General features: G+C 33.8%; 1 protein-coding gene and 1 pseudogene across 8 annotated transcripts in view; one reads left to right on the forward strand and one right to left on the reverse strand.

The window, feature by feature from the left end:
* LOC135077443 (collagen alpha-2(IX) chain-like) overlaps positions 1-2,330 on the forward strand; it is a 180,341-nt gene extending 178,011 nt beyond the window's left edge. For all 8 annotated transcript variants that reach the window (XM_063971984.1, XM_063971986.1, XM_063971989.1 and 5 more), the window contains 3 exons: positions 282-425; positions 831-914; positions 1,130-2,330. In XM_063971984.1, the coding sequence (XP_063828054.1) occupies positions 282-425; positions 831-914; positions 1,130-1,235 (334 nt within the window). In that variant the 3' untranslated portion in view covers positions 1,236-2,330. The remainder of the gene's footprint in view (positions 1-281; positions 426-830; positions 915-1,129) is intronic.
* Positions 2,331-3,666: 1,336 nt separating this feature from the next.
* LOC135077248 (uncharacterized) lies at positions 3,667-14,470 on the reverse strand (annotated as a pseudogene).
* Between the last annotated feature and the right edge of the window lie 3,242 nt (positions 14,471-17,712).

Genomic DNA, 17,712 nt, shown 5'->3' on the forward strand with positions numbered 1-17,712 from the left:
CTCAGAAATATTGCAGGAAGCCACAGGATGCAGATTTCCACCCGGTCAATCTAGGAATCATTGGGGGTATTCAGCTGTGGGAGTGGGCGTCCAATGGCTGATGATAGAAAAGTTATGATGATGATGATTCATGTTCTGTTATCTAGTCATCATAATATGATAATCTACACACCAGACTTGCTTAGTGTGAAAAATTATAAGTTATCCAAACCGAATATAAATCGCACTTTCTTATAAACAGGTATACCTACTGCATCATCTTTTCTTGTATCTTTCGACAGGCCCCAAAAAATAATATGGCACGGGTCCCATGCGAGTGGCGAGCGGGCATTGGACACGTTCTGTGATGAGTGGCAATCGGATGACCCGAACCGAAGAGGCATGGCCGCCTCGTTGTACTCTCACAAACTGCTTTCACAAGAAAGGTACGAACTCTGATCCTCTATCTATACTTACTTCGTCGTTTCATCCTCTAGATTTTCATATTTACCAGGTAGTCCACTCCTGAAAGTACTGAAAGTACCTCGATTAGTTGTAACGGGGTGTCACTGAATTGCTAAAATCAAGTGGCATCGGGCGGGACACATTACTCGTAGAGCTGATAGCCGCTGCGGCGGAAAAGTTCTCGAACGGTGACCACGGGCCGGAAGACGTATAGTAGGTAGGCCCCCCATTAGGTGGACCGACGATCTGGTGAAGGTCGCGGGAAGTACCTGGATGCGGGCAGAGCAGGACCTGTCGTTATGGAAATCCTTGGGGGAGGCCTTTGTCCAGCAGTGTCATTTGGATGAAACGAAAAAAAGTTTATCCTTCTTTTTTTTTTTCTTCAGATACACGTGTAACAACGAGTTCGCAGTTTTGTGTATAGAAGCTACATCAACGCTTAATTTCCGCAAAAAACGTGATATATCTAGGTAAGTTGTTACTTGTTACGTATTTTAAAGTTATTCTAAACTAAGCAGAAAAACAATTCACTGCTGAATATTTTTTACTTTCATTAAATTATTTTAATCAGCAGTTACTTATCTAGCAATCTTATTAATAATAATATAAATAATTGCAGGACTGTCTTTCCCATCCACCGTTTTTAAACAATTTCTCTTTAATTTTCTATCATTTTATTTTTCAGCGTGAACGCGACGGGAACATTGGACGACGAAGACTACCTTTACAACGCAGAAGAGTATCAACAGCTACTCAATGAGATATTTGCTCAACCGTTCAGAGAGAACTAATCAAATTGTGCCATCGCACAACGCGATCAATTTTCAACCCAATCACAATGAACTTGAGTTCATTATTCAAGCACTGGCTTCGTAGTTACACGAGCCAAGTTTTGCAACGAAAGACAATTATTTTTTATTAAATGAGATTATTCAATCGAGTTATGCTTGGTGTTCAAGAGAGATTCCTATTAAATAAGCTAGTAAGCTTAAGCCATTGAAAGTTACTATAAACTTATGTATGATGATGTGTTTGTACGCGAGTTTTTATCTAATGGTCGTGGTAGAGTTGTAAATAATTTATTGAATCTTATTCATTGAATATACCCAATGATACGTAGATAATGTGTCTTTTTATCTGACTGTACTTTGTAATACGATAAAAATGTAAAACATAAATGCGAATAATCATATAAAAATCTATTTATGTCCGATACCATGTTTGTGCAATATGAAGTAGATGCAATAATAAATAAATGTTCATAATATATACGCAAATTAAGACACTAAAGTCATTCTAGTGAATTTTATTAGTGTATTATTATTTACAATTGTATGTATAATGTAAGTGATACAAATTTAAGTTATACTTAAGAGCTTAGTTTGGAGGTTGTAAATATTATTTTAGATAATTTTATTAATAATAATATAAATAATTGCAGGACTGTCTTTCTCATCCACCGTTTTTAAACAAACTTCTGATATTCTCGAATCATACAATACATACTACCTATTATTAAACTTTCATAATTTCTAAAATGTAAAATTGTATTTTAATTCAATCAAATTATTGGTAGCATACCTTAATTATGGTACTTGTCTCAAACTCTCGTGTATGAGTAATATAATTATTAAATTATATTTACTTGCTCTCTTATGGAAATAATAATTTTCAAATTAAAATTAAAATGCAAACTTTCATAACTAAATCATTAAAAAAACTGTTCATTTACCTGACATTTTTCTAAACTGTAGTAACTAGACATGTTAACTACCATTCTAAAATTGATGAGTCATAAAGTTACCATTAAAAAACTTCAGCAATTCATTGTATTGATTTTATGTTTTAAGTCAGCAAAATGCAAGTATTTGTTATTAAAATAAAATCTTGGCCCTAATACTACACACACTATATTGTAGAGGCAGTATTTACACGTGTTTTTGCTTTTACACACGCAGAAAGTAATATGACAGAGAAAAGTAAGTTCATTCAAGTTTTTAAGAAAAAAATATTATGCAAAATTGCAACTAAACCAAACTTAAAAGAAAAATAACACGACAGATGAGGAAAGTAAAATAAAAATATTTATTCAGTTTACAATGCAAAGGGGAATTAGATTTTTTTTTATGCTAGACAAGGCAGGTATTTGACCGCAATCGCACCTGGTGTTAAGTGAGATGCAGTCTAGAATTAGAATACTTTTAATTATGGTTAACCCCTTATGCCTTTTCCAGGTTATGACTATGTTTCTTAAGTCTGCCCTGTCATGTTATTGCCAAAATTCCATGGAAATGTTTCATGTTTATTGAAAAACTTTTTTTTTTATACAGATGTAGATTTCTGAGTACATTTTGCCAAATTTTGACATTTCGTGTAATGTAACATTAATTATCACTAACATGACATACCGACAAGCATTTATGAATGTATTTTAGGCTAAGCGCTTATTGCATCGAATAGATTGGAGTATTATAAAACCGACTGTATTTAAACATCTAAGTTGAATAAATGTTTTCACTTTAGAAAAGTGTTTTGGTTTTCCCTTGACTTAAATTAGTGAATAGAAAGTGTAACAACCAATTTTAATCAATTCATTATATAGGTATGTGGTACCTATTTGCATTAATCGTAAATAATTTACAGTCAAATTATTGTCCTAAAGCATCGGTAGAGTTTAACTGGGACCTGTAAGTCTTTCAAAAAGATTAATTGTAAAAAAAAAATTTACCAAAAAAAAATGTGATGTGTTGGAATAAACCAAAAAGTAATATATTGTGGTTGTGGTATGGTTGTGGTACCTACGTGTGGAACAAGCCTAACATCCGCACCTGGTTGCACATCAATTAATCTGCCAGTCGCACAGCAAAACCGCTATCTTCACGGATTGGTTGCTAACCGATGACTTCAAAGGGAACTGCGTTTGAGAGAAATAATTTAGGCATTGCTATTTGGATAATATAGAATTTCAATGTTTTAAAGCCTGACTAGGTAAGTATCTACTACATAATAACACAACAAAATATAATAGCATTATTACGGTACAATAAGTCTCATTTGAAAGTAAATACAAACGAAAGCACATCAAGCTCAAGACTGTGACTTTTTTCAACAAAAATGTATAGTCAGATATGCTATGGTCTGTACAAATGTTGATTTAAAACTGCAATAACTTTCTGTACTCCAACCGTCATTAATCTTACATATTTTACTTATATAAATAAATCAGTATTTAAAATATGTAAATGAGTAAAGTCTTTTGAACTTAAGGGGGAGTCCTCCAACGAAACCCTCGGAAACTGTTCCAGAAGGATCTGGTATGGGGTTCCGTACACTGCAAGCAGCGGGTTCCACGGTGAATTTGTGCAAGACTGCGGCGATTCCGGCCATTGATTGCATTTGACCTAGTCTGGCACCTGCAGAAAAATATTTTGGAAATATACATTTAGCAGTCAGACAAAACCTGACCGACAACCTGATAAAGGTAGCAGGAAGACGCTGCATGCAGGCCGCTACCAACTGTGCGTTGTGGAAGTCATTGGGGGAAGCCTATGTTCAGAAGTGGACGTCCTGTGACTGAAATTATGACGCTGATGATGAGACACACAAACATCTAATAGTAGCTCCCAAGATGAACAGCGAGAAAAATAAGTGTTTGAAAGCATAGAAAAGTGTGGATCAAATTATGGAAAAAGGTAAGTAGTTTGTTTTTATTTTTCTTTCAGTAACGAGCGATCTATCAGCCACTGTTTAAAAATCTTGATGTTGACTTTAAACATAGTACTAGATACCTACGAGTTTTTCACATTGTAGTCTTTTGTAAATAACATAAGTAAATTACTCTAACTAAAGTAGGTAGGGTGCATCGTTGAACAGTGAACCAGCCTTTTTTCTAAATGCTCTAATTAGCTGGAAGCTACCGCTCAACAAGAGTCAAGACTTAGAAAATTATTGATGACAATAAAATAGTCACTTACCCACACAAGCTCTAGGCCCCTCTCCAAATGGCAAAAACACAAAGTTTTTAATATCCTCTTTGGCACCAAAACTGAACCGCTCAGGGTCAAACTTGTTCGGTTCACGGAAATACTTTTCATCCATTTGTATCGCCTGTATAGGTATCATTACTCTTACATCTTCATTTATGGTTACATTTATTTCAGAAATCGTGTATACTTTTGATGTACATTTACGAGCTAAATATGCTACGGATGGATACATTCTCATCGCTTCATAGAAACACATCTCTAGGTAAGTCATTTCTTTCACTGCGTCGTAAGTTATTATATTATTGTATTTCTCCAAAACACTATCGATTTCTGCTTGGACTTTTTCTTGGCAATCCGAATTAAATGCTAGCTGATGTAGAGTATAACTTGAAGCAGTTGAAGATGTTTCAAAACCAGCACCAAAAAATACAAACGCTTGCGCTGTCATCAATAAATCAGTCAATTCCATTGAAACTATTTCTGGTTTACCATCAGCATCTTTCTTTTCAATTGACTCCCCTACCATAGCTCCTTTTTCTTTAAGCTCCAGCATAAGATCGATAAAATCATTTCGACCAGAAGGCTTAAAATTCCTTTCTTTCATAACTGTTTGCATTAGAGTTACCATTGTCTTTTCTAGTTCTGGTGCTAAAAAGTACCAGTGCTTAAATAGTTCAGGAAATATCAGTTTTAGGGCAGCAACAAAGACATCCCTAGGCTGTCTTTCAAATATTCTCTTCCCTAGTTTCCTGAATTGAGAATTTTCATCATTCAACGAATCCATATTAATTCCGAATCCGCATTCTCCGATGAAGTCAGTTGTGTATCGAGCCATCAGCTCACGAGCATCATAGTGATCTCTATTGATGATGTCTTCTGTAATAATTTGAAGCTTCTCTGCCCTTTTTGTAATCAAGGGGAACATTGCCTTCAACTTTCCGGTACTAAATGCAGGTGTAAATCGTTGCCTTATTAAACGCCAGAGATCACCATCGGCGAAAAACAAGTTCTTTAGCAATGGTTCGATGACAGTTTTGTGGGGATTGAATCCTCTTGCGTAAAAGTGTTGGAAGTCGGTGACTAAAATCCTTTTTGCAATTTCTGGATCTCTTATACTCTCTTAACGGTTCAGGGGTAGTCCCTCTATAGAATCCAACGACTTTTTCATTGGGATATTTCTTATAAGTTTCTGAAGCTATCATAGCTAAGCTCGCTCTTTGACAAAACTGCATAAGGTTGTTCCCAAGAAAAAGTAAGGGTTTGTCATGTTTAATACTTCTTTGTTTCCAATAATTGAATGTTCTTGTGCCATAGAAGTATAAAGCCACTGATAAAACTAACACAAATATAATTAAAAACATTTTTAAAGCTAAAGAACTCGCGATGCCCCTCGCGAATTTAAATAAACTAATGCGAATTTACGAAATTTTAGATAAATGATAATTGTATCAATAGCTGAGGTGATATTTGTTATGAAATCCTATTATGTAATGAAAATGGGTTCCGTCATTTTAAATGACGTGTTTTTTACATAATTAATGAAACTACCCGAATTACCGCGATAAGTATAGTTTCCGTTGTATTCTATGTTACAAAAGGCCTACTACGTGTATTATAGCAATTTTTGTTCAATGTAATGTCATTAAGAGTAACTGGCCTGGCAGGAATAAAACATTAAAATAATGATTTATGTTCACAATTATGACAAAATGAGATCATGGGAAGGTCCAAACGTATATTAAGTAATTAGATACACTTATAGCTGGCCATAAGACATCTTTCAATATTTATTCAAATAATTTTTTTTTTCCTCGGCTTATAATGAAACCCCAAAATTAACTTTATCATAATTCCGTACCGCGCGGGAATAACTTGACATCTCGACCTGCACTTTTTTTTTTTTTATTAGCTTAAGCGCTTCCTCTACCTTATACCCTACTGGTATAAAAAACTCAACTCGAAATACCCAAAAATACTTGAAATACAGCTCTTGTTCATAAGTAAATATCTCTAATTTAGGCAATAAATATTTGACATAACGATATATCCAATTAATATTATTCTTACAAACATTTATATTTCGATTTATCAATATATGTCAGAACATGTATTTATTAATATCTCGACTTATACATTTATGGATTTTCGTTTTTTATTTGACAAAAACAGTTATCAAGTTATGATCCCCTCTGAGTACTAAACACATCCATGATATGTTCAGTTGTTTTGTTATGCACGCAGTCAAGAGTTTGGATATTTGGAGTAATCCAGCTATTACCTTCGTATAATCATATTTTTATATGTGTCTTTAGCAGTTGTTAAAATATAACATTGTCAGGATTTCGAGCGTCTTTAAATATTTTTTACTTACAAACCCCTGAAAATATTTTTTTAATATATTTAAGCGTTAATTATTACTATTATTACTATTTTCAATAGTTTAAAAAGAAATTAACGTTTAAATAGCAAGTTGAAAGAAGAAGGATAAGTTTAGTCAATAGGTAGGTACTATCTTCTAATGTTTTTTCATAACAGACTAATATTTCGTTTGACAACAGAATTTAAGTAAAAAATCTAATAATAAACTTTTAGGTCAAATTTAAGTTCCAGATAATTTTATTTTTATAGTCTATTTGACTTCAATGACATTATTTAGGAATAATGATGAGGTAAAAGTAAGTAGGGTCGATACGCCAGATCTCGTCCATTTAGTGAGTTGGTAGATTTGAGGAATAAAGATAATATACAATTTTTCGTAATCATTTTGAACGAAAAATTGTTGTCATTATGCTCCCTTTAGTCTTTATAAGTATAGTATTAAACTTGCTCTAAACCATTAGAAGTTTTAATATTATCTTTGTAATATTAATAAAATATAGAAAAAATGCATTCAAAATCACTAACAATTTAACAGCATGGAAATAAAAAAATATAAATAAAATCTTACTAATACCAATCAAAATATTTAGGTATCACACTTAATAATTATAAACAGACATATATTTCAGTTTATTTCATTTTTTGAAATTTCAATAGTATGGCTCAATTTGCAATATGGTATCCTCTCTAGGCACAGTTTGCTTTTTATATTATTTACAACGTCTGTATTTAGAAAATAGTCGTGATAATGTGGACGCAAATTGGCTATCATAAGGGTAAGCTACATTAAGAGCGTGTATTAGCGTCCAGGAAAAGGCCTAAGTACTGAAAAAATACTTTGTGTTCGATACGTCATGTAAATAACGTTTTACATGAATAAAACATGCATTGTTTTGTATATTTTAATATCTTAGACCCAGTTAGACCAGACCGCGATCACTTCTGACGCAAAGTGGAAATTGCATTGTAGTAAATTCGCATCCACCTTATTTTAAGTGTCATTTAATAAAGTACAATCACCGATATCATTATCCTTATTGTATGGTTCATGGTTAAGGCTTATAGACTGCGGTAAATCCCAAACTAGACCTAAATATATTAAAAACTTACCTTGAAACGCGCACCAAAATAAATCCCACATGAGCGGATTTATTTTCGGCAAAAACGGTAGCATGCTATAGGATTTTTTTAATGTGGGTTTACGTGTCATACATTCAGGGAATCATAGCAATAGCTTTCGTTCTAGAGTGATCCGTCATTTGGACGTGAACTGGACGGTGGACGCGAAAGGGCGTGTCGACCTTACGCAAAAATGTATCCAGCTAATTTTAATTATTTTAAGCTTAATGGTAAGCTTAAAATAATTAAAATTAATTGTGCTTGTTATAAATCATGGCTTTTGTTCTTTTCTTTGTCTTTTTTTAAATTTTAAGTAAACCTACAATTACCTGATCAAAAGCGATCATTATCTGCGATTATATTTGATTTTTCTAATAAATTTGCTACTATTTCATTGCAAAAGTGATAAAAATATGTTCTATTTTTATGTTTTGTTTTTTTACTCAAACTTCATTCAAAATAATTAACTTAAATCCAATTTTTACACCTTAAATATTTGTTTTTATTTGGTGAATAACTTGACAAGTCGTCGGTACATAACTTGACAAGTCTTTTTTTTAAAGATTAAGAAGATAATTTAATCAAATTCTTACGCCAATCGAAAGATATGCATCAAATTAGCTTATTTCAATCATAAAAATATCAATTATCATTAATTCCGATTTACCAGGGAACTCTAAACTTTAAAATCGCTCCCCTGAAAAGTACGCAAAAATGACATGTCAAGTTATTCCCGCGCGGTACGGAATTATGGTGCACACTATCGCACTCTTATCGTATTTTATCAAGTCAATGTTATTGTCTATATTCATTTGTTACATAACAAATGTCATGGTCACAATGACTTCTTTCAATGACTATCATTTATTTTTATTGACAGAAATAAAATAAAACAAAGTCTAAGATACTGCTATAAAATTATAAGAAGAGTTTCTCACCTGCCAGTTAGGATTCAAATAATTAGTCATTGATATTCTTCTCATAAACAAATAACATGTTTATCTTATATAAATTACGTACATAAAGCATACCCAAGTTAAAGGGTAAATAAATAAAATAAATTAATGGAGATTATTTTTATATTTTTCAATCAATAACATTAACACTTAATATAAATAACAAACTGTAAGGGTGTACTGTACACCCTTACACCTAAAACAAAATAGCAAAAGACATCAATTTTTGACTCGTCTTCTGAATTTCAAGGGGAGTCCCCCAACGAAGCCTTCGGACACTACTCCTGTAGGGTCCGGTATAATATTCTGCCGACTACAAGCAGCAGGTTCTACTGTGAACTTCTGTAGAACTGCAGCCAGTCCTGCCATGGACTGCATTTGGCCTAAGCGAGCACCTGGAAAAAAGAAATAAATCAATTAGTATAACACTTTTTAAGCAGAATACCTATTATTGTTCTTGAAATTCTTTGGAGAAAATATTAGCTTTAATTTCTCTCCTTAATGAGAAACCACAAACTAACATTGAACTGTTAGTTCAAAAAAGGCACAATACATAATTTATTATGGTACCCTCTTTTTGATAAAGTAAAAATCCTAAATCAAACCCACGACTTCGCGGATTTAAGGCATTCAGCGCGCTGCAAATCATCGAACAGTCGAAATGTAAATATAAATAAATTAAATTTTCCTTATCTGAGAGTGAATGCACTCGACATGAACTGAATCTGTTATTATCACAACGATAAAAAGTCATTGTAAGGATGACAAGACAATTTATACGCAAAAAATTAATTCTGTTACAAATCGTCCCTTACATTACTAATGTCTTTTAAGTGACCCCTATGTAAACAAAATTCATATTATTTGTTACCATAGGGGTCACTTAAAAATTAGGGATTGACGGTGAAAACGGGCATAACTCTCTTATCTCAGTTTTGCGACATTTAGTCATATTTTTTTCAAGTTATTGTTTAGATACGTTAGCTACACACGTATCTATAAGTTGAGAACCAATGTACAGTCACGGAATGAAAAGGTTCGTCAGTTTTCAAATTGATTCCTTCAACGAATCGCGAGCACATATTACCTTTTGAAACTATGTCACAGAATAATCTCGAGTTAGAGAAAATTATCTTTAACTGTTCGTCAGTAAAGTTCAAAATTATTCAGATCAAAGTTGTTTGACGATTTATCTTGTCAAGAATATTTTGATTGATAAACTAAAACCTTCTTGTTGGTTCAACCTGCCATTATTATTTCTATGAAATAAAAAAAAACTACATTTTGTAACATTGCATGGGATAGAAAATTAAACAAGCAAAACCTTATTCGTTAGCAAACGTCATATTTATTTAAATGTTAGCAGCACTGTTTCTGGTACTGTTATGTTGGCAGGTTTGACTCTTACAGTACCTAGTGCAAGCGAAAACCGACACTAAGGTGACGAACCTTTTCATTCCGCGACTGTACATACAGAAACGTGAGTTAGAGAAAATCGTAGACAATGGAAGCAGGAAAAAAATTGTAGTCCTAACTCAAATCGCCAAAAGACTGAGATAGGATAGTTAGTCATGCGAGGGACGAAATGATTATAAGGTATTTATCTAATGTTTTGAAGGGCAATCGTCATTTTATCAGCTTGGTACGTAACGACTTTAATAATATTAACCGATTACAAAAATACTAATCTACACTAATATTATAAAGAGGAAAACTTTGTTTGTTTGTTTGTTTGTTTGTTTAGTTGTAATGGATAGGCTCAAAAACTACTGGACCGATTTTAAAAATTCTTTCACCATTCGAAAGCTACATAACTCACGAGTAACATAGGCTAAATTTTATTTTGGAAAAAAATAGGGTCCCGTAAAATATTTGGGATTTTCATAAGACGTGGAAAAGCACCATCTATCGTCATTGGTTAAAATCTTCTTGCGCCTGACAAAAATTTTTGAGGTACGTAAATATTCATGAAGGCAAAGCTGTCAAACGCCATCTATCGATATCATTAGTAAATTAGTAACTAAATATTACATGTACTATGAATAGCGCTGTTCGTAAATAATATTGAAAATTCAATAAATAAAGATATTTTATGTAACTGAACCATTCACTGTATGTAGGTACCTATTTGAATCATTCACTGTGTTTAAACGAGCAAATCAAAGTGTTAATTAGTGACTTTTTACAAACTTCCTTGCAAATTCTTACTACGAGTATGTGCCGCCATCTACCGAGATGAATATTAGGGTACGGTTCAGCGGCGGATAAATGGGATGGGCGCGTGGGCGATTGTAGTTAAATAGGATAAGAATTACCTACTTCGTTTTTATTTTCTGTATGTAATTTGTTAATTTTTTGGTAGGGTCTTTATTTTAATTACTTAGGTTGGTAGGTACTTACTTATTTGATTTTAATGATAATTACTATAGGTACGTATAATTTTAGTAGAAAGAAAGGTCATTGAATGACTAAGTGACTCACTCACTCATCACGAAGTCTCAGAAACTACAAGTCTCAAAAGAGTTCTCAGGGGGTAAATGGTCTATTCCACCTGGCTTTGATCACCAAGATGATCAAAGTGGACTCCAGTTAAATTATATTTTTAGTGTTCTTTGATCACCATAAATAAATCATACCTCTGAATTGTCACATACATGTCCAATTTGTTTATTGCGGTTTTTAGAAAATATCAAAAATGTTACAAAACAAAATATGTAGTACAACAATTGGACATGTGACTATTCAGAGGAGTGTGATTTGTTTGTAGATGATCAAAGGACACTAAAATAATAATTTAACTAGAGTCCACTTGGCTCACCCAGGTCATCGTATCCGTGGGTGATCAAAGGCACAGAATAAATTCAAAGGACACTAAATTGTCGCTGTAAGTCCACTTTGATCACCTGGCTAATCAAAGCCAGGTGATCAAAGTGGAATACACCTCCTTTTAGAACGTAGGTAGTCACTAAGACGAAATTTTGCAAAATTCAACCCTTATGGGAGTTAAAAAGGGGGTTAGAAGTTTGTATTGCAGTCCTCGGTTTTTAAAGTAAGAGACTTGAAAGTTAAAGTGTATGCTCACTATGATCTCTAGATATTGTGGAGGTGTACATATACTGTTCGGTACACTGTGGTACTGTGTAGTTACACATCGGTTTGCCGACGATATTGTGGTCATGGCAGAATCGTTGGAAGATCTTGGAACAATGCTCGAAGACCTTAATCGATTTTCCCAACAGGTAGGCCTGAGGATGAACATGGATAAAACGAAGCTTATGCCGAATGTCCATGTTGCGCCCTACCCAGTTTCAGTTGGGAGCTCAATTCTCGAGATTGTCGACAAGTAGGTATGTCTACCTCGGACAAACGATCCAGCTAGGTAGGTCCAATTTCGAGAAGGAGGTCAATCGTCGAATCCAACTCGGCTGGGCAGCGTTCGGGAAACTACGCAACATCTTTTCGTCCAAAATACCTCAATGCCTGAAGACTAGAGTGTATAACCAATGTGTGTTACCAGTGATAACTTATGGCTCGGAAACGTGGCCGAGCGGATTTTACGAAACTCCACCCCTAATGGAGTAAAACGAGGTCCACGCGTAAGAAGTCGCGGGCGGCCGCTAGTCTTAAATAAAGAATGAAGATTAATAAAAAAGTGTTTAAATTTTTAAATAATTATTTTAGCACTAAAACTTTTCTTTCTTTCTTTCAAAGCTGTTATTATTGAATTCATTATATCACTAAACGGTTAACTGATCTAGTAGATTACGCACGTTTATGTAGCATATTTCTTTTTGTTTTTCCTTTGCTTCCTATTTAGTACCGCTAAACATTTTTTTTCTGATTAACCCGAAGGAAAACTGGTCTAGAATGCTTTAGTGCATTAAGTTCGCCTTATATTCAAATGTATTTTGCATTGAAGTCTAAATCGTAACTTATAATACATTACGCACTGGTCTACGAGTGGTTATGGTTGTGGGTCCATTGTTTAAAGATTTTCGTGTGATGAGCATTTAAAACCCTTAGTCATAACTTGTTTGTCGTAATAGGTATTTATAATATCTGTAGGTAATAATCTAGCGACAATAGTAAAAGTAACTGCAAATTCGAAAGTACTTAGTTGATGTTGTAGAGAATAATAGCAATGTTTTACATACCGACACAAGCTCTGGGTCCTTCTCCAAATGGCAAAAATACAAAGTTCTTGATGTCCTCTTTGGCACCAAAGCTAAATCTTTCAGGGTCAAACTTTGTAGGTTCTCTGAAGTATTTTTCATCCATCTGTATTGCTTGAATAGGAATAATAATCTTGACATCTTCGTCGATGGTAAGATTTATCTCTGGAATCGTATATTGCTTACTGGTGCACATTCTCATCAGGTGCGCCACTGACGGATACATTCTCATTGACTCATAGAAGCACATTTCAAGGTAAGCCATGTCTTTAACAGCATCATAAGTTAATTTGTTATCATACTTTTCTAATACACTATCTATTTCGGCCTGCACTTTCTCTTGGCAATCTGGATTGAAAGCCAATTGGTGCAATGTGTAACCTGAAGCGGTTGAAGATGTTTCAAAACCGGCGCCAAAGAATACAAACATTTGTGACATCATCAACAAATCCGTCAATTCTAAAGTGACAATCTCTGGTTTACCATCAGCATCTTTCTTTTCGATAGATTCTCCAATGATTTCTCCTTTTTCTTTCAGCTCCAACAGGAGATCTACAAAATCATTTCTGCCAGATGGTTTGTAATTTCTTTCTCTTACAACAGTCTGATACAAATGAGTCATTGTCGTTTCTAGTTCAGGTGCTAAAAATCTCAAATTCTTACACATTTCAGGAAACATTATTTTGAGAGCAGCACTTACACCATCTCTTAATTTCCTTTCAAAAATCCGTTTTCCAAACGCTCTAAATTGTGAATTTTCAGCGTTAAGTGTGTCCATGTTGATCCCAAAGCCACATTCTCCAATAAAGTCAGTCGTGTACCGAGCCATCAATTCGCGAGCATCAAAATGATCTCTGTTTACAATCTCTTCTGTGAATAGTTGTAAGTTTTCTGCTCTTTTCGTAATAAGTGGGAACATGGCTTTCAGTTTTCCAGTACTAAATGCGGGAGTGAATCTTTGTCTTATTAAACGCCATAAGTCACCATCAGCAAAAAATAGATTCTTCAACAAGGGTTCGATCACTGTTTTGTGAGGATTGAAACCTCTAGCGTAAAAGTGTTGGAAATCAGTTACCAATATTCTTTTAGCTATTTCTGGATCTCTTATTAATAACTCAGGAACAGTACCTCTGTAGAACCCAACGACTTTCTCATTTGGGAACTTTCTGTAAGTTTCAGTAGCCATCATTGCCATACTTGCTTTTTGAGCGAAATTCTTCAAGTTGGTCCCGACAAAAGGCAATGGCTTTTCATGTTTAATGCCCCTTTTCTTCCAATAATTAAATGTTCTGGTTCCATAATAATACAACACAATAACAAAAACAATTGCCACTACTATGAATAATATCATTGTGCTCAAAAACTGTACACACGCTATCACAGATAAACACAAGCTCCGACTGTCGAATTACAGTTGGAGCGTAACAATCGGACAGTACCTCGTACTTTATCACAATGGGTTCCGTATCTTTTTAAGGATATAATACGTTACTTGATACTAAGATAAGCTCCATGGCACACGTTCAGAAAAGTTGTGATAAGCTTAGATAATAAAGTCCGATTTGGCCAAAAGTACAAAAAAAACGTGATTTTTGGCAGTTTTTTGTTCAATATTAATAACGGCAACTATATTCTTATACAACTATTTACATAATTTAGTTGTAGATTGCCTTCTTGGTACAAATTAAAGTTTCTTATAGGTACCTGCTAACGGAACCCTGCTTCTGTAATTTCGTTACGTATTGTATACCACGAACGAGTTCCTCAAGGTCATTGTGTGAGGATATTATGTTTGTCTAAATTTAGAATTAAATCAATCAAAAATCAAAATCAAAAATATTTATTCAGTTTAGACCACAAGTGGCACTTATGAACGTCAATAGAAAATAATAAAAAAAGAAAAGGTAGCCCTTATGGGGAACTTTACATGTCTCCTTATCTTTTGGGCCCTACCAGCGCTTCGAGACAAACATATGGCAAGTGCTGAGAAGAAACGCCGGAACAAACTCAGTCACCACTTATTGCCAGGAATTATCTAACGGTAAGAATAGTCAAATTTAAGTACATCAAATATGTGCAGACTGAACTGACCACGCATCCTTGTCATCAATATAGTCTCGAACCTTGTAGTACCCTTTGGACATAAGGGTATTTTTTATATGTATCTTAAATTTGTTTATTGGCAATTCGACAAGATTGTGTGGTATTTTGTTAAATATGGTAATACATTTCCCCAAGAATGAATTACCTATCTTATGCAACCTAAATGATGGAACAGCAAGTTTATTCTTATGTCTCGTGTTAAATGAGTGGACGTCACTTTTCTTAGTAAATAAATGTATATGTTTACGGACATACATAATGTTATCAAATATGTATTGCGAAGCCACAGTCAATATATTGATTTCTTTAAAAACTTCTCTAAGCGAGTCACGTGGTTTAAGACCGTATATTGCCCGGACAGCTCTTTTCTGTAAAATGAAAATTGATTCTATGTCTGCTGCTGAGCCCCACAGTAAAAGACCATAAGACATAATACTATGAAAATAACTAAAATATACAAGCCTTGCTGTTTCAACATCAGTCAAGTTTCTGATCTTTCTCACCGCAAAGGCAGCTGAACTAAGTCTTCCCGCCAAGGCAGCAATATGGGGGCCCCATTGTAATTTACAGTCTAGGGTAATACCTAGAAAGACAGTAGAGTTTATCAGTTCAATGCGTTCATTATTTACTGTAATAATATTAGTATTAACTTGTTTGACATTAGGCATAGTGAATTTTAAACATTTAGTTTTTTTTGCGTTTAATAGCAAATTATTAGTTGTAAACCAGTCTAATACTTTGGAAAGAGCATTATTCACGTCGTCAAATATTTCCTGACGCCTGTCAGTTTTAAAAATTAAAGAAGTGTCATCAGCAAATAATACTATCTCACAAAGGTCCTTTGAATAAAAAGGTAGATCATTTATATAAATCAGAAAGAGCAATGGTCCCAGTATTGAGCCTTGGGGCACTCCCATTTTTAGGGGGGCGCCCGAAGAGTTAGTTCCGTGAATATTTACTTTTTGTAATCTGTCTGAGAGGTAAGAGTGTAATAGGCTTAAGGCCTTGCCTGATACGCCATAATGTTCTAGCTTAAATAACAGAGTTTGATGATCAACACAGTCAAACGCCTTCGATAAGTCACAAAATACACCAATAGCATCTTTTTTCTCCTGCCAAGCATCGAAAATGTGTTTGATGAGAGCAACCCCTGCATCGGTCGTACTTTTCCCTTTTGTGAACCCATATTGTTTTTCATGAAACAGTTTATTTAAGTTAAAATGAGACAGTAGTTGATTGAAAATAATTTTTTCAAATATTTTACTGAGCGCAGGTAGTATCGATATAGGTCTAAAGTTGGATGGGTCACTTTTGTCTCCTGCTTTAAATAATAGTATGATTTTACTATGTTTCATCAGGGTAGGGAACTGACCTTCGTTAATACATTCATTAAAGATATGAGCTAAATGGGGAGCTATAAGAGGAATGATGGGTTTTATTATGTCTGTTGATATGCCCCATATATCCTCTGTCTTTTTTATATTTAGTTCTTTGAAAGTTTTTATAATAACTATGGGGTCTATTTGTCTAAATTTTAATGGGCTATTGCAAACATCAACACAACCCTCGAGAAGAGACATTGCCTGATATGAACATGAATTAAGATTGCTTGTTGTTATGATTGGTACATTTGAGAAGTAACCTTCGAATGCGTTTGCTACCTTATCATTGCATTTAATATACTTATTATCAATTTTTAATGCGAATGTGTCATCCCGAGATATAGTTAATTCTACAAGTTTCTTTATTAATACAATTCCAAGTAGCTTTAATTTTGTTGCCAGAGTTTTTAATTTTGTCACGTATGTAAATAGATTTTGCCATAGTACAAACTTGTTTAAAAACTTTTGAGTATTTTTTTACATATTCTATAAAGTCCGGGTCGCTACTACCATATAAATCAAACATTTTTTTCCTACTAATATAAATACCTACTGTAGCCCAGTCACTGAATTTAGTTTTATTGTTTTTAATAATAATTGTTTTCTTAGGAAAAGTTTTATTGAACTCATTTTTAATTAATTCAAAAAATTGCTCATATAAAATATTTATACTACAGTTAAAATAATGCAAAAGTGGGACCTTATTAGATATTTGAGATTTAAATTTGTCTTTCTGGGATGCAGTGACTGGTCTATATTCTATTTCCTTGCTCGATGGCACAAAATGGTGTTGAAATGACGCTATTTGACCGCAATGATCAGAATTAACAAAATTTATTATTGATTTCTCTAGCACTAATATTTAACCTTTTGCCAGGTCGTCACCAAGTTTATGTCACTAATAATTGTTTTTACTATTTTGAATAAATGGCTTCAGTTTGGTGACCTTGAGCATGATGTAGCGGGAGACCGAAGGTTTCTCCTTTCAGTATGGCAAGCAGAAATGGACCAAACATTGTGACAGACTTCATATTCAGTACTTTATAAATAGACACGTGTAAATACTTATAACATGATAAGGCAAATTATGAAATATCTGATTTGATACTACGATTAGGTACAATGAGTCGTCAAAGATTAAAACCTGGCGGAATTTGAACCATAATCACGA

This window comes from Ostrinia nubilalis, chromosome 13 (assembly GCF_963855985.1).
Source record: "Ostrinia nubilalis chromosome 13, ilOstNubi1.1, whole genome shotgun sequence".
Lineage (NCBI taxonomy): Eukaryota > Metazoa > Arthropoda > Insecta > Lepidoptera > Crambidae > Ostrinia > Ostrinia nubilalis.